Here is a 23,536-nt window from a genome sequence, read left to right as displayed (position 1 = left end):
CATTATGCCAGAGTCAGCCTGAAGGCAGGTGCACAATGAAACCTGAATCCAATTTTGTTTAATGTAGCTGCAGGGTACCTGAAAGGCTACAAACGGAATCCCTTTAGCCATCCAGCCTATACAATACCAGAATCACTGGTCTTAGCCTCCACACCCTGCTGCTCTGCACGACACCCTGCTGCCAGCTGTGTATATGGACCTATTTCATTTTTCACAGTGGGCATGGACGAAAAAGAGAAGGAACAGCTTGGATGGGGAATTACTGCTTCCACAACCCCTCTGCAATAGTGAAGCTACGTCCGTTAAATAAATACTCTATAGAGGAACCCTGAAGGCTTTTGCACATAAGAACCAACAAGTTATTCCCTTTTTGTTTATTGCACGTATTTGTTACCTGCAACCACAAAAAAAAAAAGAAACATGGAAAAAAAGAAGAAAAAGAAACGCCACAGATTGAATGGAAATTGGACTTCTGGCACCACCAGTTGCTTCCTGAACAACATTCAAACACTTAAGTTGCGATTTTCTTCTTATTTCAAATGTCTAAAAGTGAGGTCTTAAACTGGCATTGGACCAATGTCACAATGATCTCAATAGAGTATTGATCTGCAGTGTGAATTGATGAGAATGATGAAGTTTGCATTGCCAAACTATAAACATCTCAACTCCACAGCAGTGGGTTGGAGGATGCCTTATTTAGCATTGGAACCTATGTAAAAATTGTATCCTGCTGCCAAATTCATCTGCAACTTTATCACCTCTTTCATATTTTGTTGTAACAGCCTCTCACAGCAGACACATTTAAGGTAAAACCTCTGCCAAATTACCCTGAAACTACCCTAAAATTAGTAAGACGAGCACTATAAAAGCATAACAAAACTAGACATTAAGAGCAGAGATACACCAACAGAGCCCTGTTTAAAAGCACTATAGAACATGTGTGTTTTTAGCCTGCTTTGAAGGCATCAAGGGAGTCCAGGGCTCTAATGGGGCCTGGGAACAGATTCCATAGGTGTGGCCCCAGCATGGAAGAGCTCGGTCGGGGAATAGCAAAGGTGTTTTGGATGCTCGACCTGAGTGACTGAGATGATGACTGAGGGAAGAGGAGGTCCTGGAGGTAGGTCGGACCAGAATGGCTAATGGCCTTGGACACATGCAGGAGAACTTTGAAAGTGATCTGCTGGGGTATTGGTAGCCAGAGAAAGTAGTGGAGGACCGGGGAGATGTCTTGTGATTTCCTGGTTTTGGTGAGGAGAAGGGCAGCACTATTCTGGGATTTCTATAACATTTGTATAGTTTTTAGAGGGGAGGCCTGCCAACAGTGAGTTACAGTAGTCGATACCGAAGCTTATGAAGGAATGAACCAGTCTTTCAGCATCGGGTTGGGAGAGTGAAAGTGGGAGCTTGGAGATGTTCCTCAGATGGTAGTAGGAGATTTGGCAGACCATTCTTATGTGGGCATTGAACGAGAGTAATTCAGTTTTACTCCCAGGCTGGTGACAACTGAGGACAGGGGGATGGCGTGATCAGCAACAGTGATGTGGATGATGCCTGCCTGGTTTGTTTGGTGGAGGGTGCCGATGAGGATGGCTTCAGGCTAACTGCCATTCAACTGCAGGTAGTCTGTGCTCATCCAGAAGCGGATGTCCTCAAGACGAGCCAGGTATGCAACCGGAGATGTCTGCAGGTAGATTTGACTAGCATCCACATATAAATGAAAATGGACACTATGGCTTTGCAGGACGTTGCCAAGAGGGAGCATGTAAAAAATATCACTTTAATGATAAAAATGTCAAATGAAATGCGTGAAAATGTCACAGAAGTGCAAAACAAAGCTATTTCCACTTCTCCTCTGACAAACTCTCTGCGAAATGGACTCTGGTAGATTTCGTTTCATTTGTTGGAGTGACTGAACAATTGTCAGACACTACACAAATGTATAATACAATACCTCCGCAATGTCAAAAGGTAAAAATAAAATCACACAATTCTCATCCGAATTTCTATTATTTTTCTATTCTATTAAATACTTCTGTTTTGTTTCTCAATATATGCTCGAAACCAAGAATTGTCTACAGAAAACATCATATTCACACTCACATGTTATCTTAAGTGGTAATGCTAAACTCTGTATTATAACTGCATTAATGTGCCAGTATGTAAATGAATGAAAACACAGTAAGCTGTAGAATGGGTTATATACAAAAATATAAACATAGGAAGTAAAACCATTCATTTAAAGCAGCTCCAAATGCAATCTGAAATGTCTTTCTCTGGCTTTGACCTCCTATGGCTGCTGCTGGTACTGTGCCTCTGTGGCAGTGTAGAAATTGTTGAGGACGCTCTGCAAGTAGTCAAAGGTGGGCCTGTCTTCAGGTTTGTTCTTCCAGCAGGACATCATGACGTCGTACAGCTCCGCGGGACAATTGTCTGGCTGAGGCATCCTGTAGCCGCGCTGCACCGAGGACATCACCTCTCCTTTAGTCATGCCTGAAGACAACGCAGACACAAACAGGTTCAAACCAGTTCAAAACAAAAGGAGTGAAATAGAGCAAATGTCTGGAGATGAGGGAGGGACATTTTTGCACCAGAAAAACAAAAAACAAAACAACAAAAAAAAGAACATATCAGTAGAGGGCAGCAAACTTCACTGCAATGAATCATGACTTGCTCATGGTATTTCATAGGTGAGGCTCCTGAGGTTTTCACTTTGATTAAACAGAATAAACAGCAATGAGTGGATTAGAGGGACAGCAGATGTGGGACAGTTTGGTGGGAAAGTGAATAATAATAACTTTGATAGCGCTTTGCTAAACACAGTTACAAAGCGCTTCACATTAAAACTGCAATAGGATTAATAACAATAAATAGAGAATGATATACCATTAAAATAGAGATGTATAACTCATGACAGTACCATAACATGGCTGAGTGGCCTAAATTGGACACATTTTAATTTATTTTGAAATTAAAACTTTTTATTGTTTTGTTTTTCTTTAATAATCAAACAAAGTCCTGCTACTCCTCCTCATTTCACTTTGTGTGAGCGCCTGTATCTGCCTTGCTTGAAAAACTATTTTACACATTATAGACAGCACAGCAATCCCATGTTTCAATAAATGTGTTAAACAGGCGAATCAGATAAGTGATATTATTTGATAGTGAGAGTAATAATGACCCACGTTCAAACCACCTCCTGGTTCAGCTACTGCTCACCTGGGTAAGGGATTTTTCCATAAGTGAGAATCTCATTCAGCAAAACTCCGAAGGACCACATGTCTGATTTGATGGTGAAGATGCCATAGTTAATGGCCTCCGGAGCGGTCCATTTAATGGGGAACTTAGCTCCTGGAGAAACATACACACACGCACAGGAAAAGGTCACATTGACGAACATGTTTCTAAAATAACTTCAGAGCCTGTCGTTGTAATGGGAGGTTAAAACTCTTATTATGTATTTTTGGTTATTTTTCAACTTCCTGTTATTGTACTTTCAGAGTTTCCTGGTTACAGATGGGTGATCAGACCAGTTTCAGCCTTGTAATATAAAAACAGACCATGTGACTTCGGTAAGAGATCTGTGTCTATCTCTACAAACAGGTGTAACGTGAACTTCACCATCAAGTAGTGAGTTGTCGACACTCTTGCGAAATTGTTAATCATTGTGGTTGTTCTGACAAAGTGGAGCAACTAGCAAGTGAAACCAAAAGGTCTGACTTCTCATGCAACGCGGCACATTTTTCGACGGGAGGATTTCTTTTTTTTTTGGAATCATGGTGTGTCACGAATATCAGATCATGGCTGTGGAGACAAAATAAGCTTCCATGAGATAAAACGGGAGACACACTCATTTGTTCATGGTCGCACGCCTCATTTACCTTCTCTGGCAGAGTACTCGTCATCCTCGATGACTCGGGCTAAGCCAAAATCGGCTATTTTACAGAGCAGACTCTCGGACACCAGGACGTTGGCCGCCCTCAGGTCCCGGTGAATATATTTCCTGTTCTCTATGTACGCCATGCCCTCTGCTATCTGCAACAGGTGGAGGACAGAAAGGTTGAGCATAAAGAAAGAAAACATTCAACAAAATAAAAAGAGAGAATCATTCTTGTGCAGTTACAGTATGTGTATCATCACATATACATCATCATCATCATTATCATCATCATCATCATCATGTGCTGGCAACAATTCTTAGCTAATAATAATAATCTGAGCAAGAATAGCAAAAACTGGAATTGTGGGATTTTTAGACAAATTATTATTTTTTTAATATTGTTTAGAAACCTGATTGTACCTGCATGTACTGAAAATAGATGCATTATTGAGATCTATTCCTGAGTATAGTTTGTACAGGATTAGTAGAATTAGTCTGAATCAGGAACTTAATGACACCTTTGCTTCACACTTCTCGAAATAGCATGAACAACATTTCATTGGACATCTGATACGATGATATGAACTGCAGATAACACTAGTGTGAGCTACTCTCTGGTCATTTTTAAACACGTACTCAAATGTGCAAATAGCACCTTTTATTGTTGGAGACCAGTACATAGACGTGTATGAAATGTGGAAAAAGGGAGTGTATAAACATTTACATATCTATAGGGAGAATATAAAGGGCATATTTCCTGACGTTAAAAAGGTAATAAAGGTTAAAAAAAAAAGAAAAAAAGCATGGCAACTTTAACCTTGGAGAATCTTTCGCCTATAATGAGTGCTGGTCGCTCTTTGTGGTGTGTGAAAGTGTGTGTGAGTGGTTGGTGTGTCGGCTCTGGACTGGCAGAGCCGACACATCAACCACTCACGCACACTTTCAGTGTCCATAATGCAATACATCAACATTAGTACGAGTATTTTATACCATTTTGATAATTTCTACATATTTTGTGGGGAGTTGAAAAGCATCTGTGCTTCATTACCTCCTTTAGGTTCAACAGGTACAATGTTCTTTATCGTAAGGATAAATGAGCAGTAGAGTCACGTTGAGTCTCACCTGGGCTGAGAAGTCAATGAGCTTCGGGAGCTGCAGTTTGCTTCCTGCGTCGCTCTTTAAAAAGTCCAGAAGGCTCCCTGGAAAGAGCACAACAAAAAAACATGCTCCGTATGTATGTAGAACTAGTAAGTTGTCATTAATCTTTATCCAGTTTTCACGGGGAACTGGAGTTGATCCCAGCTAACTCGGCAGGCCAAACACAAAGCGACAATCACAAACACTCACATACACTCACATACACTCACATACACTCACACACACTTCTACAGGCAGTTTAAGTTCATGTAACAAAATCATCAGGGCCTCGCGTTATGTCTAATATCCTCATGGTTTGCTTCTCCTGGTTTGGTCCCCCCCCCCCCATGTGTTATTCACTCAAGACTCCTAGAGTTTCATGTCAAACAGAGCCCAATTACCATTCGCCATGAATTCAGTGACGATGTAGATGGGTTCAGTCTTGGTGATGACGGCATAGAGCCGAACCAGCCGGTCGTGTTGGAGCGTCTTCATTACATTGGCTTCCTCCATGAAGGCCTCGACCGTCATGGTGCCTGGTTTCAGTGTCTTCACCGCCACTTTGGTTGTGTTATTGTAGTACGCTGGGTGGGCGGTAATAGAAGGTGAAACATGATCAGTGTGGAATATTGATGACGTTTGGCTTCATCTGACTCAGTGGTCTGTGTGATACTGACATGCTTTACAATTTGGGTAATATGGGACTGTTCAGTTCAGTTTCAATCCAACCCTATATGATCAGAAGCAAAAAACTAGATTTCTGTCCAAAGGATTTATGCTTCATAATTCTGTGCACTATAAGAAGGAGAATAGACATGAAGCTAGACTTGACTAGGGGCACACATTGAGCTTATTATTCTTATGGTAAAAGGCCACTTTCTTCTGTCTACTTTTAAAGTTTTTCACATTCATTCTGCTGCTGGCAGCTCCAGCTGAGCCTCAGGCGACAGGTGAGTCTATGAAAGCCAGGGTGAACTCTGCCTCCTTTCATAGTCAGCTGGGATTCCTATTATTCACTGTAAATATTCTTTGTTTGTCTGTGTCTGTGTCTGTGTCTGTGTCTGTGTCTGTGTCTGTGTCTGTGTCTGTGTCTGTGTCTGTGTCACTTATAGTAAGCTAATATGATAGTCTTCTATATGTATTGCCTATTTCAATAGAAACATGCAACACCAACGCAGACACACCACAGATGACATCTTTAAAACAACTTTCAGAGGTGTCACAGGAGTTGTCTAAGAACTGGAAATTAGTGACACATTTGTTGTGTACTTTGATTTATTTCATTTTATTTACTAATTTCTTCCAATGTTGAGTACCCTTTACAAAACTATGAATCTCTATTCCTCTCAAAGCCACTCTATACTTGTGACACCGTATGACACCGCATGTGCTTCAGACCACACCTCCCGGGGCTCCGATGCAAAGCATCCCTTTGGGGCGCAATATTTCCTCTTTAGATGATAACAGATCCTGCAGGCCAAGAGCCAGGCAGAGAGGCAGTTTCACAAACTACTTTCTGAGAAAGAAACATGCATGGCACCATGACAACAGGAGGAAATCAGGTTTGTTTTTAATATAGGGAAATGGTACTTCCCTCGACTGTTTACTTCCATATCTCTATGTCGCCGGTGGAGGAGAGTAAGGGCGTAGATCTTCCCCCAGAGTCAATGTACCTGAATATTTGAAGTTGTGTGCGCATGCCTCAGTATTACATCGAAAGTTTGAATGATTTTTCTGTTCTTTTCTTGTAATATCTGATATAAAAACAATACACAAATTACTTAAGCCAGATAAGTGGAAAGAAAATCTTGTGTGGCTCACATTTATACCTCTTATTTTTAATAACTCTGTAAAACTCTTTAAATCATACATGTAGTTCCCTCTTCCTTTGTCAGTGTTATTGATTAACACAGTTTTTCTTGTGACTCACCCATCCAGACTTCTCCAAACTGCCCCGCTCCCAGTTTCTTCACCATCTTTATAGAATCTTTGGAGATCTCCCAGGCGTCTTTGTCCCACGGCTTCTGAGCCTTTGGTTTGACGCACGGACGATCCAATTTACGACACAGGCCGTCTGCTTTGTCTGAAAGGAGCCCAATGCTGCCGTGAGTGTCCATATTTTCTATTGTTCGGAGCTGTTTGTGGACGTTTGACCCCGACCGCAGTATTTGATCCCAGTGTTGGGGAAGACTTCATACTCACTGTGGTAGTGTTTGATCATGCTGCCAATGTCTGCGAACGAAATTTTCGGGGAGATGTAGAAGCCGCCGTTGTCCAGCGACCGTATCTTATAATGTTTGACTGAATCTGTCCCCCGAGGATCCACATCTCTGATGGACAACGAGTAACTGCCTGCGGGAAAGAATGAAGTGCCTTAGACTTAGTCTGATGTGTGATGTGTGTAAAATGGAGAGGGGTTGTCAGTGTTGTGGCGTCGCTGGGATTTCCATACCTTTTTGTGTTTCACTTTCCCTGATAAGATAAGAGCCTGGTTTGTTTGCTGGGGCCAGCAGCTGCCTCTCTGCGCCCTTCCTCGTGATGTCCTTGAAAAACCACCTGCAACGAGGAGGAAATACAAAATGGCTGTAGAGTGCAAAACGAAAGGGATGTACAGCTATTTGTTATCCAATACTTCGCAGACAAACGATGAAGAAATTAGGATGAAGAGAGATGAAAAGGAAAGTAATGAAACACCGGAGTCATTACACACTCTTCTGTTTCCATGGTGTCGGCTTGAGCAACATAGTTGGACGGGATGAAACCTTCTTTGTTGGTGGTGAAAGACTTTGCCTTCCACCACTCGCCATGTCTGAAAAAATCCAAGAGGGATTTTGGTGCATTTTAGTATCAGCGCCGGAACCAACTTCAACAATCCAAAAATGTGACGTAACTCATCAAAACTTGTGTGGGGTGTTTCTTTAAAAACATGGAAAGAAATCACACGAGAATGGAAAATGTCATTAATCTCAAGATAGAATTCACACGGTGAAACTTTCCCAGATTTTCTTATAGTTCGCATTTTAGCCTGTGCCAACGCCACACTTTACTCATCTTATTATATATTTCATTTTGTATGTTTTAACTGGTCCCATTTCAAGGAAGGCGTTCGGTTAAAACTATTTACTTAGAATTCCTGTCAATAATAGCCGAACAGAGGGCAAGTGGTCTTGGTGCTGATTGTTGCTGAAGAAAGGCGTGTTAAAGATAAATGATTGGGGCTCTTTGGTGATCAAATTAAAGATTTGAATTCACGGCATCTGACAAAGTTGGGCCTGATTCATCAACCAGACTTATGTTGCTGTGCTTTCATTTATGTTTACAGGCATACTTTCTTTTCGTTCTCGTGTGTTGATTTGTTTTTGCGTGTTGAATCGAGTTGATTTGGACGTTGAAAGTTTTAGAACCCCCCCCCCCCCCCCCCCCCCCCCCACACACACACACACACACACACACGATAATTGCAATGTTGCTTATCACTTTTCCACTTTTTTCATCCAGTTTGAAATCTCTTCCCCGTGCCTTTAAGTGTAATTATTCTCTCAGAACTTGGAAATATATATTCATAACTGCAAGTTACAACACTGTTTCATTTCCTCTTAATCAGAAATTTACACAGTGCAGCATTTTGAAGCTCAACTCGGCTTTCATCATTTTCTCTCCCAACATGATGTAATACATGAATGATTAATAGCCGTAACTTGGATGAGCCTGCCAAAAGTCTCAGACACTCACTCTTCTAAGATCTTCATCTTTTCTCCCTTCTTGAATCCTAAGTCGTCAGCGTGCACGGCGTCGTATGGGAACAGGCCGATCACGACTTTACCAACTCTGCGTTCCTCTATGAGAGAGATCATAGCGTGTTTAAAAACTGCACAGCACAATAAACAACAATATTTAAGATGTGTTTTATGTGACATGTTTATGTGTTTTATGATAAGTGCGAGTCAAGTAGAGAGATGTGAGAGGTAGTGATGAAAAGGCCATGGTATTGGACTGGCAGAGCAACAGTTTAAACCAGATACAATTACTCAGGGCCAATATTCAATGTTTTTTGTTTTTTTTAACCATTTTAAACACACATGCAAAAAGCAAAAAAAAAAAAAAAGAATAGAAAAGAAAATGAATGTCTCAACGGTGAGTAACTCTCCCTATGGAGATAACATGGTATCACATTATCTTTAACAAAAGAAACACATGAACTCATCAGGTTACATATATGGATCCTATTAACATACTTTTTATCCCACAATTAATGAAATTCATAAATATAAAGTTATAATAACAAACAGGGCAAATAATGTTTGCGGTAAAAAATAATCCAATATCAACAACTGATCAATGAACCTACTGTATTTGGTAATCATGTCCAATTAGTTTTAATTTGTCATGTTTTTTGTAATTAGGTCAAATGTGATAGGGTTGTAGTGTTTAATACTTTACAAACAATATTTTGTTAAATTCTACTGAAGAAATCAACTAAAAGACAAATATTTAAAACTAGAAATTGTTAAAATTTGAGGATTTTGGAAAAAAATCACAACCGACATTATCGTGTACAGTATAAATGTGCTATAATTATGTTTATCTATAGTTAATATCACTTTCTAAATAGTTCCTGAAATAAAAGGTGTCCCTCAAATATATGTGGCTCGAATAATGCATTTCTACAGAAAAGAAAGGCAATTGAAATCAACATAAAGCGACATTACTGAATACCTTCCATCTTTTGAAATTCCTGACCAGGCAACAAGGAGTTACCCTGCAATGAAAAAATGATAGAAAGTGTGAATTTACGTTTGTTTTTCCAGCTTTAGTAATTCCTAACTTCAGTTGTTTTGTCAAGACATTGGCGGGTTGTTGAATTAATTAGTTAGTGTTCAGGTGGTTCGTTCAGGTTGGACAGATTCTGTCCTCACAAAGCAAAACATGAGCCACGTGACCTTTACTAGATTAACAGAACAATAACCAAGGGATGGAAGATTCTCATAGGAAATTAATATATCTTTGCATTTTCTTAAAAAAGGTCAAATCACAACACAGTTCCCACACAGTTTTCCGCATCTATAGTCATTCTGAACAGTTGCATCTTCACTTCTCTTTTTCTTCTCTTTTTTTGCTTGTTTCCTTTTGAGTTTTGGCTAAAATCACCAACACGCACGGCAGCTCTGTTTCACTGGATAAATCCTGAATACGAGTATTTGCTCAGCACAGATGTCTGACTACTTACTATGTTGCTTTTTGTTTGGGAGGTGGGGTCTCTGACATAGTGCGCTTGGTCGGTACGTACAGTCTGCTGGCTGGGCTTCTTCTCCAGACCTCCACTCAGCGAGGACTTCATACAGCCCATTCTGCCTGCAGGGGGAAGTGAGAGGAGACAAGAGTTTGGTGAAACTTACAAATTTTCCATTCAAAGTTTGTGAAACAAACCCCAAGTAAAGGGAAAAAAAGTAAAAAAAATTCACTGATCACATTTTTTTGCATTCCATATTATTCATTCTTTTTCAGTAATCTGAATGTTGGATTTACCATCGTGACTTTATAAAACACAATCTGTGTTTACCTGATCCATGTGCCACACCGAGTTAAGCAGGTATAAATTGAACTGCAATAGAAATTAATGGCATAAAACAATTCAAATAGTACTAAAACTCTGAGTAGAGATATGTATTCAGTTGTAACAGAGAATAATAAAGTGCTGTATGAAGTGTGCAAATCAAACACATAAAGAAACTCACACAGAAACTGAAGACATTTGCATTCAGTGTAACAGTTCCTCCTGGATATAAACTGTACACTATTGGAGAGACTGTTTTGAGCTTCTTAAACCCCAAAATACTGAAAATCCACTGCCTGATTGACACTTCTCAGCGCAGATGGATATCAAGATGAGAAAGAATCGAACATATTGAGCTTCATCATCAGAGCAACATCCGATGACCTGCCTTCCTCTGCCAACTTAAATCGATGGGCAAAGACTCAGCCTGCCCATTGTCTTCGATGCCAGCCTCATTCAAGCACATCTTGGTAAAATGCGGGGCCAGAGTGACTCAGGGCAGATACACCTGGCGACACAACCACGTTTTAAGGTGCCGAGCAGCGCAGCTTGACATCAGTGGAGTAGCCGTCAATACCATGCCTCTCCAAACTCGAGACAAGGTCCTGCAGACCATATTGTTTGTCTGGGAGGGAGGAAGTGAAACAAGCATCGGTTTCCTTACCTCCTGAGCCCAGACAACTACATGGAGCCGGGGGACAGGGACATACCCACTGACTTGGACCACTGACTCATACTTCCACCTGAGATTGCAGCAACCAATCCAAGACCAGATCTGTTCTTCTGGTCTCAGTCTCATCAGCGCACTTTCCTCCCTGTGGAGGAGGCCATAGGGGGAAGTCTTTGAAAGGATAAAAGCTTTGTCATGCTGACCTCAGGACTGAAGGCTGGAAGGCTGAGGTGCAGTCAGTCGAAGTAGGGGGAGGAGGTTTTGTCTCCAGTTCCACCACCGAGCTCCTCGGGCACTTTTGAGATCAGTGGACAGATCCAGAGGAAAGCCGTCAAAGCTCTGGACAGTACGGCTGAAAGGAGCAGTCACTGACTGTCGATGAAGAGGAAGGATCCTGTCTGGGCCTTTAGGTGATGGAAGGAGGAACCAACCTGTCGACACACACCCAGGTCGGACCAGCCTGCAGCAGGCCTGCCTCAACAAGGGGTGTTGTGATAAATGAAGGGTTGGCACAGTGGTATCTACACAGCCTCCACAGTTTGGGAGAGGAGACGAGGCAGCAGTTCATCTGCATTGAACACTTGTGGGATCGGCTTGAGCGCACACGTGGCAGAATGAGCAGCACGACAGCTCATGATGACTGAAGAACAGAATGCCATCCAACAGCAGAGTCGTTGTGTGTGGTTATTCTGCAGATATATCCTGTTATTTCATTCTTCACTAACCCAATGCACCAAACAGCACATACAGCAAAAAGTTTAATCGAGGCAACTCACATATTAAGCTCTGCTGTGAATCCCACAAATGCATCTCCCTTAACAATGCCCCTTTAAAAGTGAAAGTTTAAACAAACTTCGACTCCTTCTTGGGCATGGGAAAACATTTAGAATCCAAATGACTTTTTTGTTTTGGTATTCTTTATAGGAGTGGCACAAAACTGTTTTGTTGGTATGTCTACCATTTTCATAATGTTATTAAATATATTAACAAATCTGGTCTTTTCAAAAATGTATAGTGTATTGTTAGATAACTTTACAAGATTATACCTAGCGAGAAATGTTTCATCAAAACAACATACGAGACACAGAGACGTGGGAGTGTGAGAGAAACACTGGAAAAGGGCTTTGTATACTAAATATGATAACTATTCCTCTTGATGCTGAATGAAAATCACTTTGAGAGTGAATTTCTTTATCACAGGTCTTAAAGCTCTTTACTCTGTTTCTCTCAGAACGGATGTAAATGAGTTACCGGGACTAACAGTGAGTTATAATAAGGCCATAAGATTACCAACAGCTGCACATCAGAAGCAGCCCGGGGAGCAAACTCACAATCCCCTGTCGGGGTTCTCTGTTTCCAGCTTGTGTACCTACGAGTTTCACGTATGTGACGTCTCATATTGTGATCTCCTACCATGTAGGTCAGGATGGGATGTACTTTCTGTAAGTCTCTGATGACCTCATCATTAGTGGCATCATATCCTGGTTTTGAAACCCAGGGGGGGCCCATGTTTCCCCTTAATGTCAGCAAACCTATTTGTCTCTTTGCTGCTGAGAAGTAGCGGCTTGTTCAGGGTGTACCCTGCTTCTTCTTCCCACAGTAAACTGGAATCGGCCCCAGCGTTGCCTCCATTCATGAAGCCATACAAAACGATAGACCCTACGTATCATTTCAAATGACTACAAGACAAAAGGGACACTAAAATAACTAAATAATTTTTAAAGAATTCTAAAATGTTTGAATGTGTGCAACAATAGGACGATGAGATCATTTAAATTCTCACTCTTTTCATTCATCCACAGAATGGAAGAGTAAAACAAACCCAGCAGTGTTGCGGTTTGTTTCGCTCTCTACAGACTTCACCGGCTTGGTTTGTGCTTTGTTGCTTGAGTGCCCCAGTTATATTTTTAACTCAACAGTCAGCAAACAACAGGAAACTGAGGGTCTGATCGGATTAGGAGTACATAAACTCTCCGTAAAACACTATGACCAACTCAGAAACTTCCCCTTCAGCAGCCGCCCGGGCCAAAGGCTGGGAAAGTGTCGAAATGCTGGGAGGCAAACACTGGTGGACATGACGCATTCAGAAAATTAAAAACACTACTGTTCGATCCAGGAACTTAAAAGTATACAAAACTACTTTTTTTTTTTTTTTTTTTAGCTTTAATGTGGCTGAAACTAAGTTTTATTTAAAGATCAAAAAGCAACAAAAATGCCGAAAAAAAACTTAGTTCACTCAGTGAGTAAATCCTCTTTACAGAGCCTTTTTTCCCCCCGTGATTCAGCCGTCTTAACACAATCAGCCACATTCACCCATTCACACAAATGATTATTGATCTGACATACAAAAATCCCCATTAGGAGGCCCAGAAAGGAGGATCGATTGCTGAACATGGGATTAGAAAGAACCGGTCACCCGACTGTCCTCCATAACTTATGGTCAGGGAATAATAAATCCCTGTAAAAGCCTCTGCAACATGTTTTGCAATGGTTTGTATTTGAAATAGCTTTTTACGATTTCAAGCTTTTCACTCCTCAACAAGTGGCGCTCGATCAGCGACACTATAAAAGGTTTGCCGATGCGAAGCAGTGCACACAACTATTTCTGTATTTTTCTTCTGCTTGCCTTGTGGGTTGGAGACCTGACATGCATGTAAACTGCCTTTTCCCATTGTTGGCTGTGACCAGCGACTATTTAATTCCCTCACAGACCAGAACTTTAGTGCACCACATGAGCAGCCTGGTTGGGGCAGTGTGAAATGACTTTACTAACTCAAATTTGGACAACGGCATGAAAACATCCGCATACAGTGTGACTGGAAAACTGTCCTCAGAGAACTGTCTCACCCTTCAAACATCATTCAAAGTTGAAAATGGTTAAAACAGCCAGGACTGTGCTGGATTGGATCAATGTTTTAATTTGTTCAATGAGTTTTTCCAAAATTGTGAATTACTGTTTAATAGAAATGTGGTTAGTTTTGGAGTTTATAATGAGGAGTGTGCCTCTACCTCTCCAGAATATTTATATAACACGTCTATTTTCAGCCCTCAAGCAAACAATCTGTAATCCTTTACTTATTTTTGCTGTAATGCCGAGCAATTGTTTTTAAGTTATTAGTTTTTTATTGAGAACAACAGGCAAGGTTGTTTTTCATTTTTTGTATGTTTTGTTTCTAATATTTGTTTATCTGACTCCATTAGATTTCGAATTATTTATTCCTGTTCAGGTCTTTGTTTGTTGTCTTCTGGTTTTTTATTTCTGAATCTGTGAAGCTCTTCCGCCCCTCTCTTCTTGATTTTGTTTTTTCATTTCAATGGAGACTTTCGGCCATATTTCTACATTAGCATACTCAAATTGGGGGGGATTATATTAGGTTCTATATTGTTTTAATCTAAGATATGCTTTTCTTCAAATACATATACAAGTGAAAATAATATTTAATAATAGCTTTCCAGATTGAAATTTGTTTAATTGACTTTGTTGTGGTTAATATTATTTATAAATTCAATATTAAGTACAAACCTTATGATTCTTTATACATTTTATATATATTAACATATATAAATTGGCCAGTTTAGCCATTTCTATAGACATAAGTCAACATAAATAATTTAATTTCTTTGTCATCCACGCTCAATCTTATTTTATAACATTCCTTCAAAGCAGTTCAAATGTAACTGAAGGAGAGACAATTCTGTATTTTCAGATAAATATATCCAAATATTACTTTAAATACTTGCCAAGCGAAGGTTTTCCATTATCAAACGATCCAAATCAATCAAATTCAGTGATTGAAATTGTGGATTAGCACAACATTAAAACAACACCAAGGAAGATCAAAAAGATGCTTCTTGTAGTGAATGTAGGCCTGATGATTGGGAAATAGTTACATCCTGAAATGCCAGGTTGGTATTTGTTGTATATTTGCTTTCAGAGTGTGGGTTTTCAGATTTGGTTGTACTCACCTCTCTGGCTGTGAATCCCTCTGAAAGGAAACTGTTAATCCAACTTGTAGAAGCTCTTTAGTCCTCGAATATGTTCTCTGTGTTTCATTGGACAAGCTGACACACACACACACACACACCAGACACACACAAACACACACTTTGGAAGTAGTTGGCTTAACAAGTGGGTCATGGACTGCCAGCATGGACTGTTATACCAGAATGAGGAACTTAGAGGAGCTGGTTGGGTTTTTTTTTTTTTTCTCTTCTTGCTACAACTTCCTGGTACAATTGTCTAATGATTATTTGCATAACTAGCACACACTCCATTGTTTGTGCGCACACAGACCCACACTGGCACGGGAGAGTCAAGGTCTCTCAGCCACAATGAAACAGGATTCGATATGTAAAAAGTACAGCAGTGTGAAGAACTACCGCTGTATGAATAATTCTGAGAGCTGAAAGTATAAAAGCCAGTCGTGTTCATGAACATTCCTTTTCATGTTACTAACGGAATAACAAACCTTAAACTTCTCATAGTGAGATGAGCTTTCTGGGAGCCTTTCCTAGGCCTTGTCAGGCTTTTCTATGAAGAGTTTGTTTGTACTTCAACAGTCAGTATCGGTTTCTTCTGGGTCTTTGACTTCCAATACATACAATCCTTTAAATCATTCAAATGCATCTTATTCATGGTCGCCTTTCGTTGGTCCCTCAATTATTAATTTTTTTTCTTCAGTGTACATAGATTGTTGTTGCCTTTCACTGTGTTGAAAGATCACAATTCGGGTCACCATTATCAACACAAAGAAATATTAAAGCTTCAATGACGCAGAGCAGAAAGGGCAGTTCATCAAGTTCCCTACATGTACTGCTCTTCAGTGAGAGATGTATTCATATTAAATAGAACTGGCTTGGCCCACCCAGTCCTCGCTCCTTCGGACAGTATTATCAGAGTCTAAAACAAGATATATGAAAGAAAAATGTTGGTGATCGGAAGGTGAGATCAATTATATGGCCAGTCTGAAATGGTGGGAATTAGGATGTGATATGAAGGTGGGCAGATGAAGCAAATGTTAAGGTTTTTCAGACCAGAAAAGGAAATAATAAAGGCATAGGAGTGCATGAGAATAAGGGAGTGACTGTATATTTTACCGGTATCAGTGATGTACAGCGAATAAATATGATGGCAAGCTTTAAAAGGAAGACGGAGGGTTTTAAAGCCAATGCGGAAGTTGGATTCTGCACATTTTGACTTTTTTTGGAGGAATTCAAGAGATAAACCATGTAAAATAATGTTCCAGTAATACAGGCAAGGTGTGACCAGAGCAGTAACAAGTATGACTATGCTGTTGGGGGGTAAGTGATGAATGGAGGCCTTTAATGTTGATGTTGCGTGAAAAGGGTGTGAAGTAAAGGTAACAATACTTGTGAAGAGTGTCAATTTGGTGCAGTTGATAAGAAATTCAGTTTTATCTCCATAAAGGTTGAAACAGTGTGAGAAAGTGGGACGCTATGTGGGATCCTACCACGAATACTGAAGAAAAAAAACTAAACTATGTGAAATCCTAATTTTAATGTCTTGTAAACATTTTGAGGAGTGAAGAGAGAGGCAGAGGCCTGGTATGGAGATAGTTATGTGTCATGTGCACACAAAAAAAGAAAAATCTTCAATTTCTTCTGACAATATTACCATGTGGAAGAAGGTAGATGATCAAGAGTCGGGGCTCCCAAGTTAGAGCCCTGGTGCACACCCACTGTTCACTGAGGACTAAGGTGGTTTTCAGTTTTATTTTCTTAATATACAAACACTCTGTGTGACTGCAGCTGTATGAGTTGAACCAGGTGAAAATATGTTTTAAGCAAGAGAATTCACAAGACAGTTAAGGAGGATATGATGAGAGAATTGTCATAAAAGCTGCGGTCGGTTCAGGGAGGATGAGTAGTGAAATAAGTACACAATCTGCTGCCATGAGGAGGTTGTTGCATCTGCATTAGTTCATTTGATTTGGACTCCTGTTTTCCAATGAGATTTGATAAATTCTCACACAGCGCTGCCTGCTGGTCAAACAGCAGAATTACAACATCACAGCAGACTTAGCCTTTACTGAGTCATTATTTATTTTTTGACCTTGATTTACACCAGGAGTAGAAAATGTGATTATACACAGTCTCACACACACACACACACACACACACACACACACACACACACACACACACACACACACACACACACACAAAAAAACCAACTACACATTTAGCAGAATCATGCACCTGCCATATTCCTAACATGCTGAATAATGACGGTCTGGGTTTACATGTACACAAGTCTTCCGGGAGCTGGAGTGAATCACTAAACAGTCACATGGCAGTTTATTACTTCAACACCTGATTGCTTGAAGATCACAAAATAGGAGTTAAAGCTCCTCTTTTATCATGAACCTGGATGATGAACAGTGAAATTGCAGTGTCACGGGGTGTCTGGTAAACACGGTCGAGGAGAAAAATGAAAAGTGCAGTGTTTGGAGAGTGCATGCTTCAGGACTGGACGGATGTTTATCATTTTACATCAAGAAATAGGAAATGTACTTCGAGTGTCGGAGATGGAAGCTTTGACACAAACAGATGTTACAGGTACTGGAAGCCCCACTGAGTATTGCATATATACATTGAAAGAACAATTTGATATTTTGAGCAGTTCACTCAGATGAGAAGACATTAATGTACATTAATGAAATGTGCACTCACAGTTCCGGCTGAAAAGGATTTCCATAAACGAGGAGCAACCCAGAAAATGTTTCATTTTGAGGATGTTTTTTGTTGTTGTTGTTGTAAACCAACCAGAAACGGGTGACTCATCAGTTGATCGCACTCATTGAAAGTCACGACTTTATCATGACAACATAGGTGAATTTCGATCTACTTTCTGTCGCGCTAAACAAAAAACATGTTGGCGGAGCTTTGAATATGGACGTAAAGCCAACCTCTTGCTCCCTCTGACATTATGCAAACCACACAGACGTCTTCTCATCAAACTCACCGACAAAAGGTGAATGATCATATTTACAATAATCAATATGTTTGTTTCAACAACCTGGCATTGTTAGAAAAGTCAAAAAAAAAAAAAAATAGAAACATTGTCAAAGATAGTCCGCCATATTTTTTTTTTGGAACCACTGAAACATCTATCACTGTAAATGTAACAATATTAGTGTTGTTGTCGACCACGTACCACCGCCTCATCTGTCTACTGCTCTGCTTCCACCTTCTGCAATCTGCACAGTAAAGAACATACCAGTGTTGGTGAAAACATCATTTACTATATATACACACACACACACACACGCACGCACGCACGCACGCACACACACGATCAGACTCCAGTGTTTTTCTCCCAGTTTTACTACAGGTGAGTCCCATTTCCATCTCCAACAACCGTTTCTTGAAAGGAAGCACAAGCCATTATCTGGCAATACAATCTCTATCAGCACCGCTACCTCTACATACATGCTACTCCCACTGCGATCATTTACATCGGCGCATCCCAGTGGTCTTACAAAAAAGCTTGGACTCCTAGGAAAACTCAAAAGTCGCCTTGCGCGTACCCCGCACCGGATCCCTGTCACCCAACTAAGACCGGTAACAAAGACTGAAAGTAAAACCAGCTTCACACGAGCTACAAATTTAGCCCAGCTCTGAAGGGTACCCTGCGATCACTCTTGTTATTCTAGTGCACAGCAGAGCCACGTGGAGCACCGGGTGATCACGTCGCAGCATCTCTACAGTGGATTTTTGGAAGTCGCTGCCCTGCTTGAAGGCATATCAACAGTGTTGGTAACTACCCTCCGGCTACCGATCGGCTCTGGACAAACGGATTCATCACAGCCGGAAACCATCCGGTGCGTCCCGGACTGCCGTCAGGATTGTGGAGCAAGTTAGCTGTTCCTCTGCTCGGCCTCCCTCTGGGCTGAGGAGGAGCCCTGGCTGTCCTCGGAGTCGTCTCCGTCTGCAGAGAGAGAGGAAAACCGCACGACACTGTTTCACTTTGGAAAACTATTCACCCAGGTCCCGTCCTTTAGAATCTGTGGAAGCCACTGCAGTCACATAATGTGAACTGTGTAATTGAATCCACAGGAAAAACGAGGGGCAGACCATGTGTCAGTGCTGATTAAAGATTTGCATTTGTGATTTTAAAAATAGACCTCACACTGATTGTCAGTGTTTGCATCTGCAATCTATTCTAATAGAATCAGATACATAGCATTCAGATGAAAATGATTCCCACCTTCAGTGGAGGCAGTTTTTATTATTATTTTATTTTGACAGAATCTGGGGATTGAGGAGGGGGAAGCTCACAGATACAAAGACAGCATGTTAATCTATTTGAGAGGTTCATGCTCATGCGGCCATTTACTTCTCGGAAAGAATCCCCAGTTTCACTGCCGGTGATTAATTCACCGCATGCAACACACTTAATAAAATACACTTTCTCCACCCTTCCTCTCATCCAAGCTCCATGTTCAGAGTGAAGATTGTGGTTACAAGACGGTCGGTTTGAAACAGGACCGAATATTAAAGCGTTGAAGGCCACTGCTCTGTCAACCTTTCAATTCATACATTCCACACAAAAAAAAAATCAAGGTACACAAACAATAAGGAGAAATGGAAATCCAAATCCTAAATCCAATTTTAATTTGACATGAAAATGTGTTCATGTTGACAAAAAATGATGACAGTGTATGATCTAAGTTGGACAAAATGAGTTTTGGAAGACTGATGATGAATGTCAGATATCTGTTAAATTATTCAATAAATAGGGACAGTCAACACGATGAACGTTTCTATTGGCCTGTGCTGGCTATAAAATAAAGGCACGTATTGACAGAATGATAAAATGATGCGTTGAAGAAAACTAACTGAGGAAAACTAATTACGCTTTGGTGTCGAGAAAAGGGTAAGAGAACTTTTATGCAACACAATTTGAAGGGTTAAAGTATTGTGTTTCACATCAGCGTTCACATTATTACTTTAGTTTCGCTGGCAGAATATATAGAATACATGTCCCACACCTTTATTCTCAGTGTGCTCTTCAACCCTGAGGTTTTCAAAACATTTCCAGGGGAACATTTTGACATGACACATCCTAAGATGATGCTCACAGCCTGTTGTGGGTTTTGTTAGTAAACTAGGAATTGTGCAGTAGTTCCTCACCCAGAGGAGTCACAGGCACAATTGTTATAAAAATACACAGCAATAGTATCATGACGAATGTTTAAAAATAATTACTAAATCCTCTGAAGGTATTTAAGAGATGACTTTTCCTGTGTCTTGTTTCCCAGATTCTATAATCATGCCAGCATTTGTTTGCTCGCCATCTCCAGCATGACAGGGGGAAGTGTAATCCCACTATGATCAGCAATGACTACAGACCCAGTGGGGCATCATCGAGTTTCTACCTCCGCCTCCAGCGTTGATGTGCAGCTGAGAGAGAGACAAGGTGAGGGGCATCTCCCGTCCCTCGGGGTCGGTGGGACTCTGCAGGATGTCGTGCAGGGCGTTCCTGCGACCCGTCCTGCCGGAGGCGATGAAGTCTGCGTACGTGGCCTCAACATCAGACATCGCTCGTGCATTGTTCACACAGCAATTTCTGCAAAAGTGATGAGGGGCATCTTTACTTCCAGAGGTCCTGCCACAAACATCACATTGTTTAGAAGTGGAGGGGAAAGGAAACAGGAAAGTTTGGTTCAGGTGGTGAAAATGGCCTGTCTTCACATGACCTTATGTGGCTATCACTGCAAATATCACATTTGATTTGAGGAAGCGTTGTAAGATTTAATTATATCTATATGAAAACCTCTTTGATGGTGCAATGTCCAGTGGGTAAAACGAGACAGTTCTGCTTTTAATTTAATTAATTTAGTGTCAACTAACCGGACAGCTCGGCCACACACAGGCCCCTAACTCCAGGAACGGTTATGAAAGCAGGGCCACGGGTCAAAATCCAGTTTCTACGATCATGATGGTATTTCTCTAGATCTGAATCCAGTTTTAAAACATGTCCTTACCTCCTGTAACGTCTCTCGTGGTCTCAAAACCCAAAGCTACATTTTCTAGGGAGTGACTTCAGCTCAACCAGCGCAGCGGGCCGACATCACATCCAACGATCCAACAGAGCAAAGAGCAGAAAACCGGAGGTATTTATACAATTAAAACCGCCCGAGCCCCGGAAACGAGTGGTAGGTAGTAATCCAGGGGGATTACGCTACACACCGCGACCTGACAAGACGAGATATTCGCTGAAATCAATCGCATCGTTTTGAAAAGTCCTCAATCTGTTTCTCCATGGTCGTCGCATCTTCCTCCTTCTCGACCAATCAGCGGGAAGCAGCACGCATCTGAGCGCTGATTGGACGGTGGACACAAAAGGATGAGAGGAGAGGAACCGAGTAGTGCCGAACAGCACCGAGCGGCACCAAGGGAGGAACCGAGCAGCTCCGAGCAGCGAGCATTAAAATAGATAATTCTACTACAACACTGCAGTCTCATTGGATATTATCCAGAGTATCAGTACATGGTCTGGCTGAAGCTCATCGATATGGGCTTAAAAATGGACTAATTCAGATGTGAACACGCCAATCCCGATGCAGTGATTTTATTATGCATTCTATTAATATTCCAATATTGATCAAATACTCATTCCTCATTTCTGTAATAGCTATAATGATTGAATATGTCACAAAAGTTATTAGTGGTATTTGTTTTGATTTCAAAAATCAAAACACACAGTGATTTATAAGAAAAAGAAAGTAAACAAAACGGTGCCAATTCATTTATTAAAACAAAAACAAATTCATGATAGCCCGAATCATTGTGTAACTGGCATTATACAGATTGGGATGTATTTAAGTAAATTATCTCATCATTAATCATACGTGTTTTATATATATATATATATATATATATATATATATATATATATATATATATATATATATATATATATATATATCCTGTGGAAAGTTTCACTCCTGAGACCATTGTGTGCAATGTCTTCCCATTCCACAAGATGACGCTCCCATCACAGTGACAAAAAATGGAAGCTGTACCAGCCACAGGTTTTCTGTACTGCTACTGGGTGTGTTACACCGTGAGAGGCTGGTGACAGAGTCCAACAAGTAATTCCCCTTCTTATGTAGATTGTAAAATATCAAATGATCATTCAAGCATTATAACATTTTTAACCAGCTTTCAGCAATCACTTTGTGAGGTTCAAGGTATTTTGTTGTAGTTTTCATTTCACTCAACTTTGCTAATTACTGTTAATATCTATCCACGATCTTCTATACCACTTAATCCATTTCAAGGTCACTGGGCAAACTTCAATGATGAAGTGCATTATGTCACTGCTTTAGCAGTCCCAAGGCATTTAACACTGTTAGTCAATGGCTGGGACTGTGTGTATTATTATTACATGCATGCTATCTAAAAAATACAGAAAACCGATGCAATAACATAGATTTAATTGATATGTTCATGAAATATTTACTAAAACTATGATTCAGCTAGACTATTTTACTATTATTATTTACCAGTAATACATTTTATTGACACACTGAGTGATTCGCCAGAGGAAGAACTTACCTATAACAGAAGAGTTATAGAAACTCAATTCACTTTACTATGATTCTTTTTTAATTATTTTATTTTATTTATTCCTATTGCCCCAGACACAACACAGTCCTTTCAAGGCACAGTTACAGAGGAAAAACCCAACAATTCTTCATGGGCACCTTTAGGCAAAGAAAGAAAAGGAAAAGCTCTCTTTTAATAGGAAGACCCTTTTGCAAAAACAACTGTTGCAAAGGACAAGAATAGTGCCGTGTGCTGGTATGCTCGACTCCAGCTCTTTAGGCGGCATTAGTACCAGCGTCTTGGACTATGTTGCCGTGGAAACGCAACCCCTGCTCTCTGCACTTGCCGCTGTGGGTTGCAGCAGGACATGTTTGGGAAGTTTTTGAAAAGGAATCTGATTAGTGGCAGAGAGTTGAGATCTGATCCCTCCCACAAGCTTCACAGGCTGTGCGGCTCTGCTTTTCCGTTAGATGTGTGCCGGTGACAGGAGCCACAGAGGCTCAGCTCACTTGTTCACAGACTCTCTGTGCTATACCCCGCTCCTGTCTCACTTCAGGTGTTTCCAGCTTGAGAAGCGACACTCAGAAGGGCATGTCCCCCCGCGATTTCATTTGCAGTTCCTGTGTATTATTGAATAGATGTTTTATTGTCGAAGCAACACGTTCACTTACTCTAAATGGGTTTTATTAGGGATATTTCACCGCCTTCTTACAAAACACAT

At 40.7% G+C, this 23,536-nt stretch overlaps 2 protein-coding genes across 6 annotated transcripts; both read right to left on the bottom strand.

Annotated features, from left to right (window-relative positions):
- Positions 1 to 368: 368 nt before the first annotated feature.
- lyn (LYN proto-oncogene, Src family tyrosine kinase) lies at positions 369 to 15,407 on the bottom strand. Of its 4 annotated transcripts, none has more exons than XM_080470797.1 (13): positions 15,205 to 15,407; positions 10,242 to 10,366; positions 9,731 to 9,773; positions 8,747 to 8,852; positions 7,725 to 7,823; positions 7,467 to 7,570; positions 7,217 to 7,366; positions 6,945 to 7,097; positions 5,416 to 5,598; positions 5,000 to 5,076; positions 3,879 to 4,032; positions 3,217 to 3,348; positions 369 to 2,490 (listed from the first exon to the last, which is right to left on the bottom strand). In XM_080470797.1, exons 2-13 carry the CDS (start codon positions 10,359 to 10,361, stop codon positions 2,288 to 2,290), a joined length of 1,524 nt encoding a protein of 507 aa, XP_080326923.1. In that variant the 5' UTR covers positions 10,362 to 10,366; positions 15,205 to 15,407; the 3' UTR covers positions 369 to 2,287. The 4 variants fall into 4 exon arrangements, with proteins under 4 accessions (XP_080326923.1, XP_080326925.1, XP_080326922.1 ...); XM_080470799.1 differs by having other exon boundaries at positions 380 to 2,490; positions 10,302 to 10,366; XM_080470796.1 differs by lacking the exon at positions 9,731 to 9,773 and having other exon boundaries at positions 380 to 2,490; positions 15,205 to 15,391.
- A 1,871-nt stretch (positions 15,408 to 17,278) lies between these two features.
- pkia (cAMP-dependent protein kinase inhibitor alpha) lies at positions 17,279 to 21,580 on the bottom strand. 2 transcript variants are annotated; one of them, XM_080485606.1, is made up of 3 exons: positions 21,249 to 21,562; positions 20,640 to 20,869; positions 17,279 to 19,189 (listed from the first exon to the last, which is right to left on the bottom strand). In XM_080485606.1, the coding sequence occupies exons 2-3, from the start codon at positions 20,800 to 20,802 to the stop codon at positions 19,119 to 19,121; spliced, it is 234 nt and encodes a 77-aa protein (XP_080341732.1). In that variant the 5' UTR covers positions 20,803 to 20,869; positions 21,249 to 21,562; the 3' UTR covers positions 17,279 to 19,118. The 2 variants fall into 2 exon arrangements, with proteins under 2 accessions (XP_080341732.1, XP_080341733.1); XM_080485607.1 differs by having other exon boundaries at positions 17,280 to 19,189; positions 20,640 to 20,830; positions 21,249 to 21,580.
- Between the last annotated feature and the right edge of the window lie 1,956 nt (positions 21,581 to 23,536).

Source organism: Lipophrys pholis (genome assembly GCF_963383615.2).
Source record: "Lipophrys pholis genome assembly, chromosome: 1".
Classification (NCBI taxonomy): Eukaryota; Metazoa; Chordata; class Actinopteri; order Blenniiformes; family Blenniidae; genus Lipophrys; species Lipophrys pholis.
This window is presented reverse-complemented; position numbering and strand designations above follow the sequence as displayed.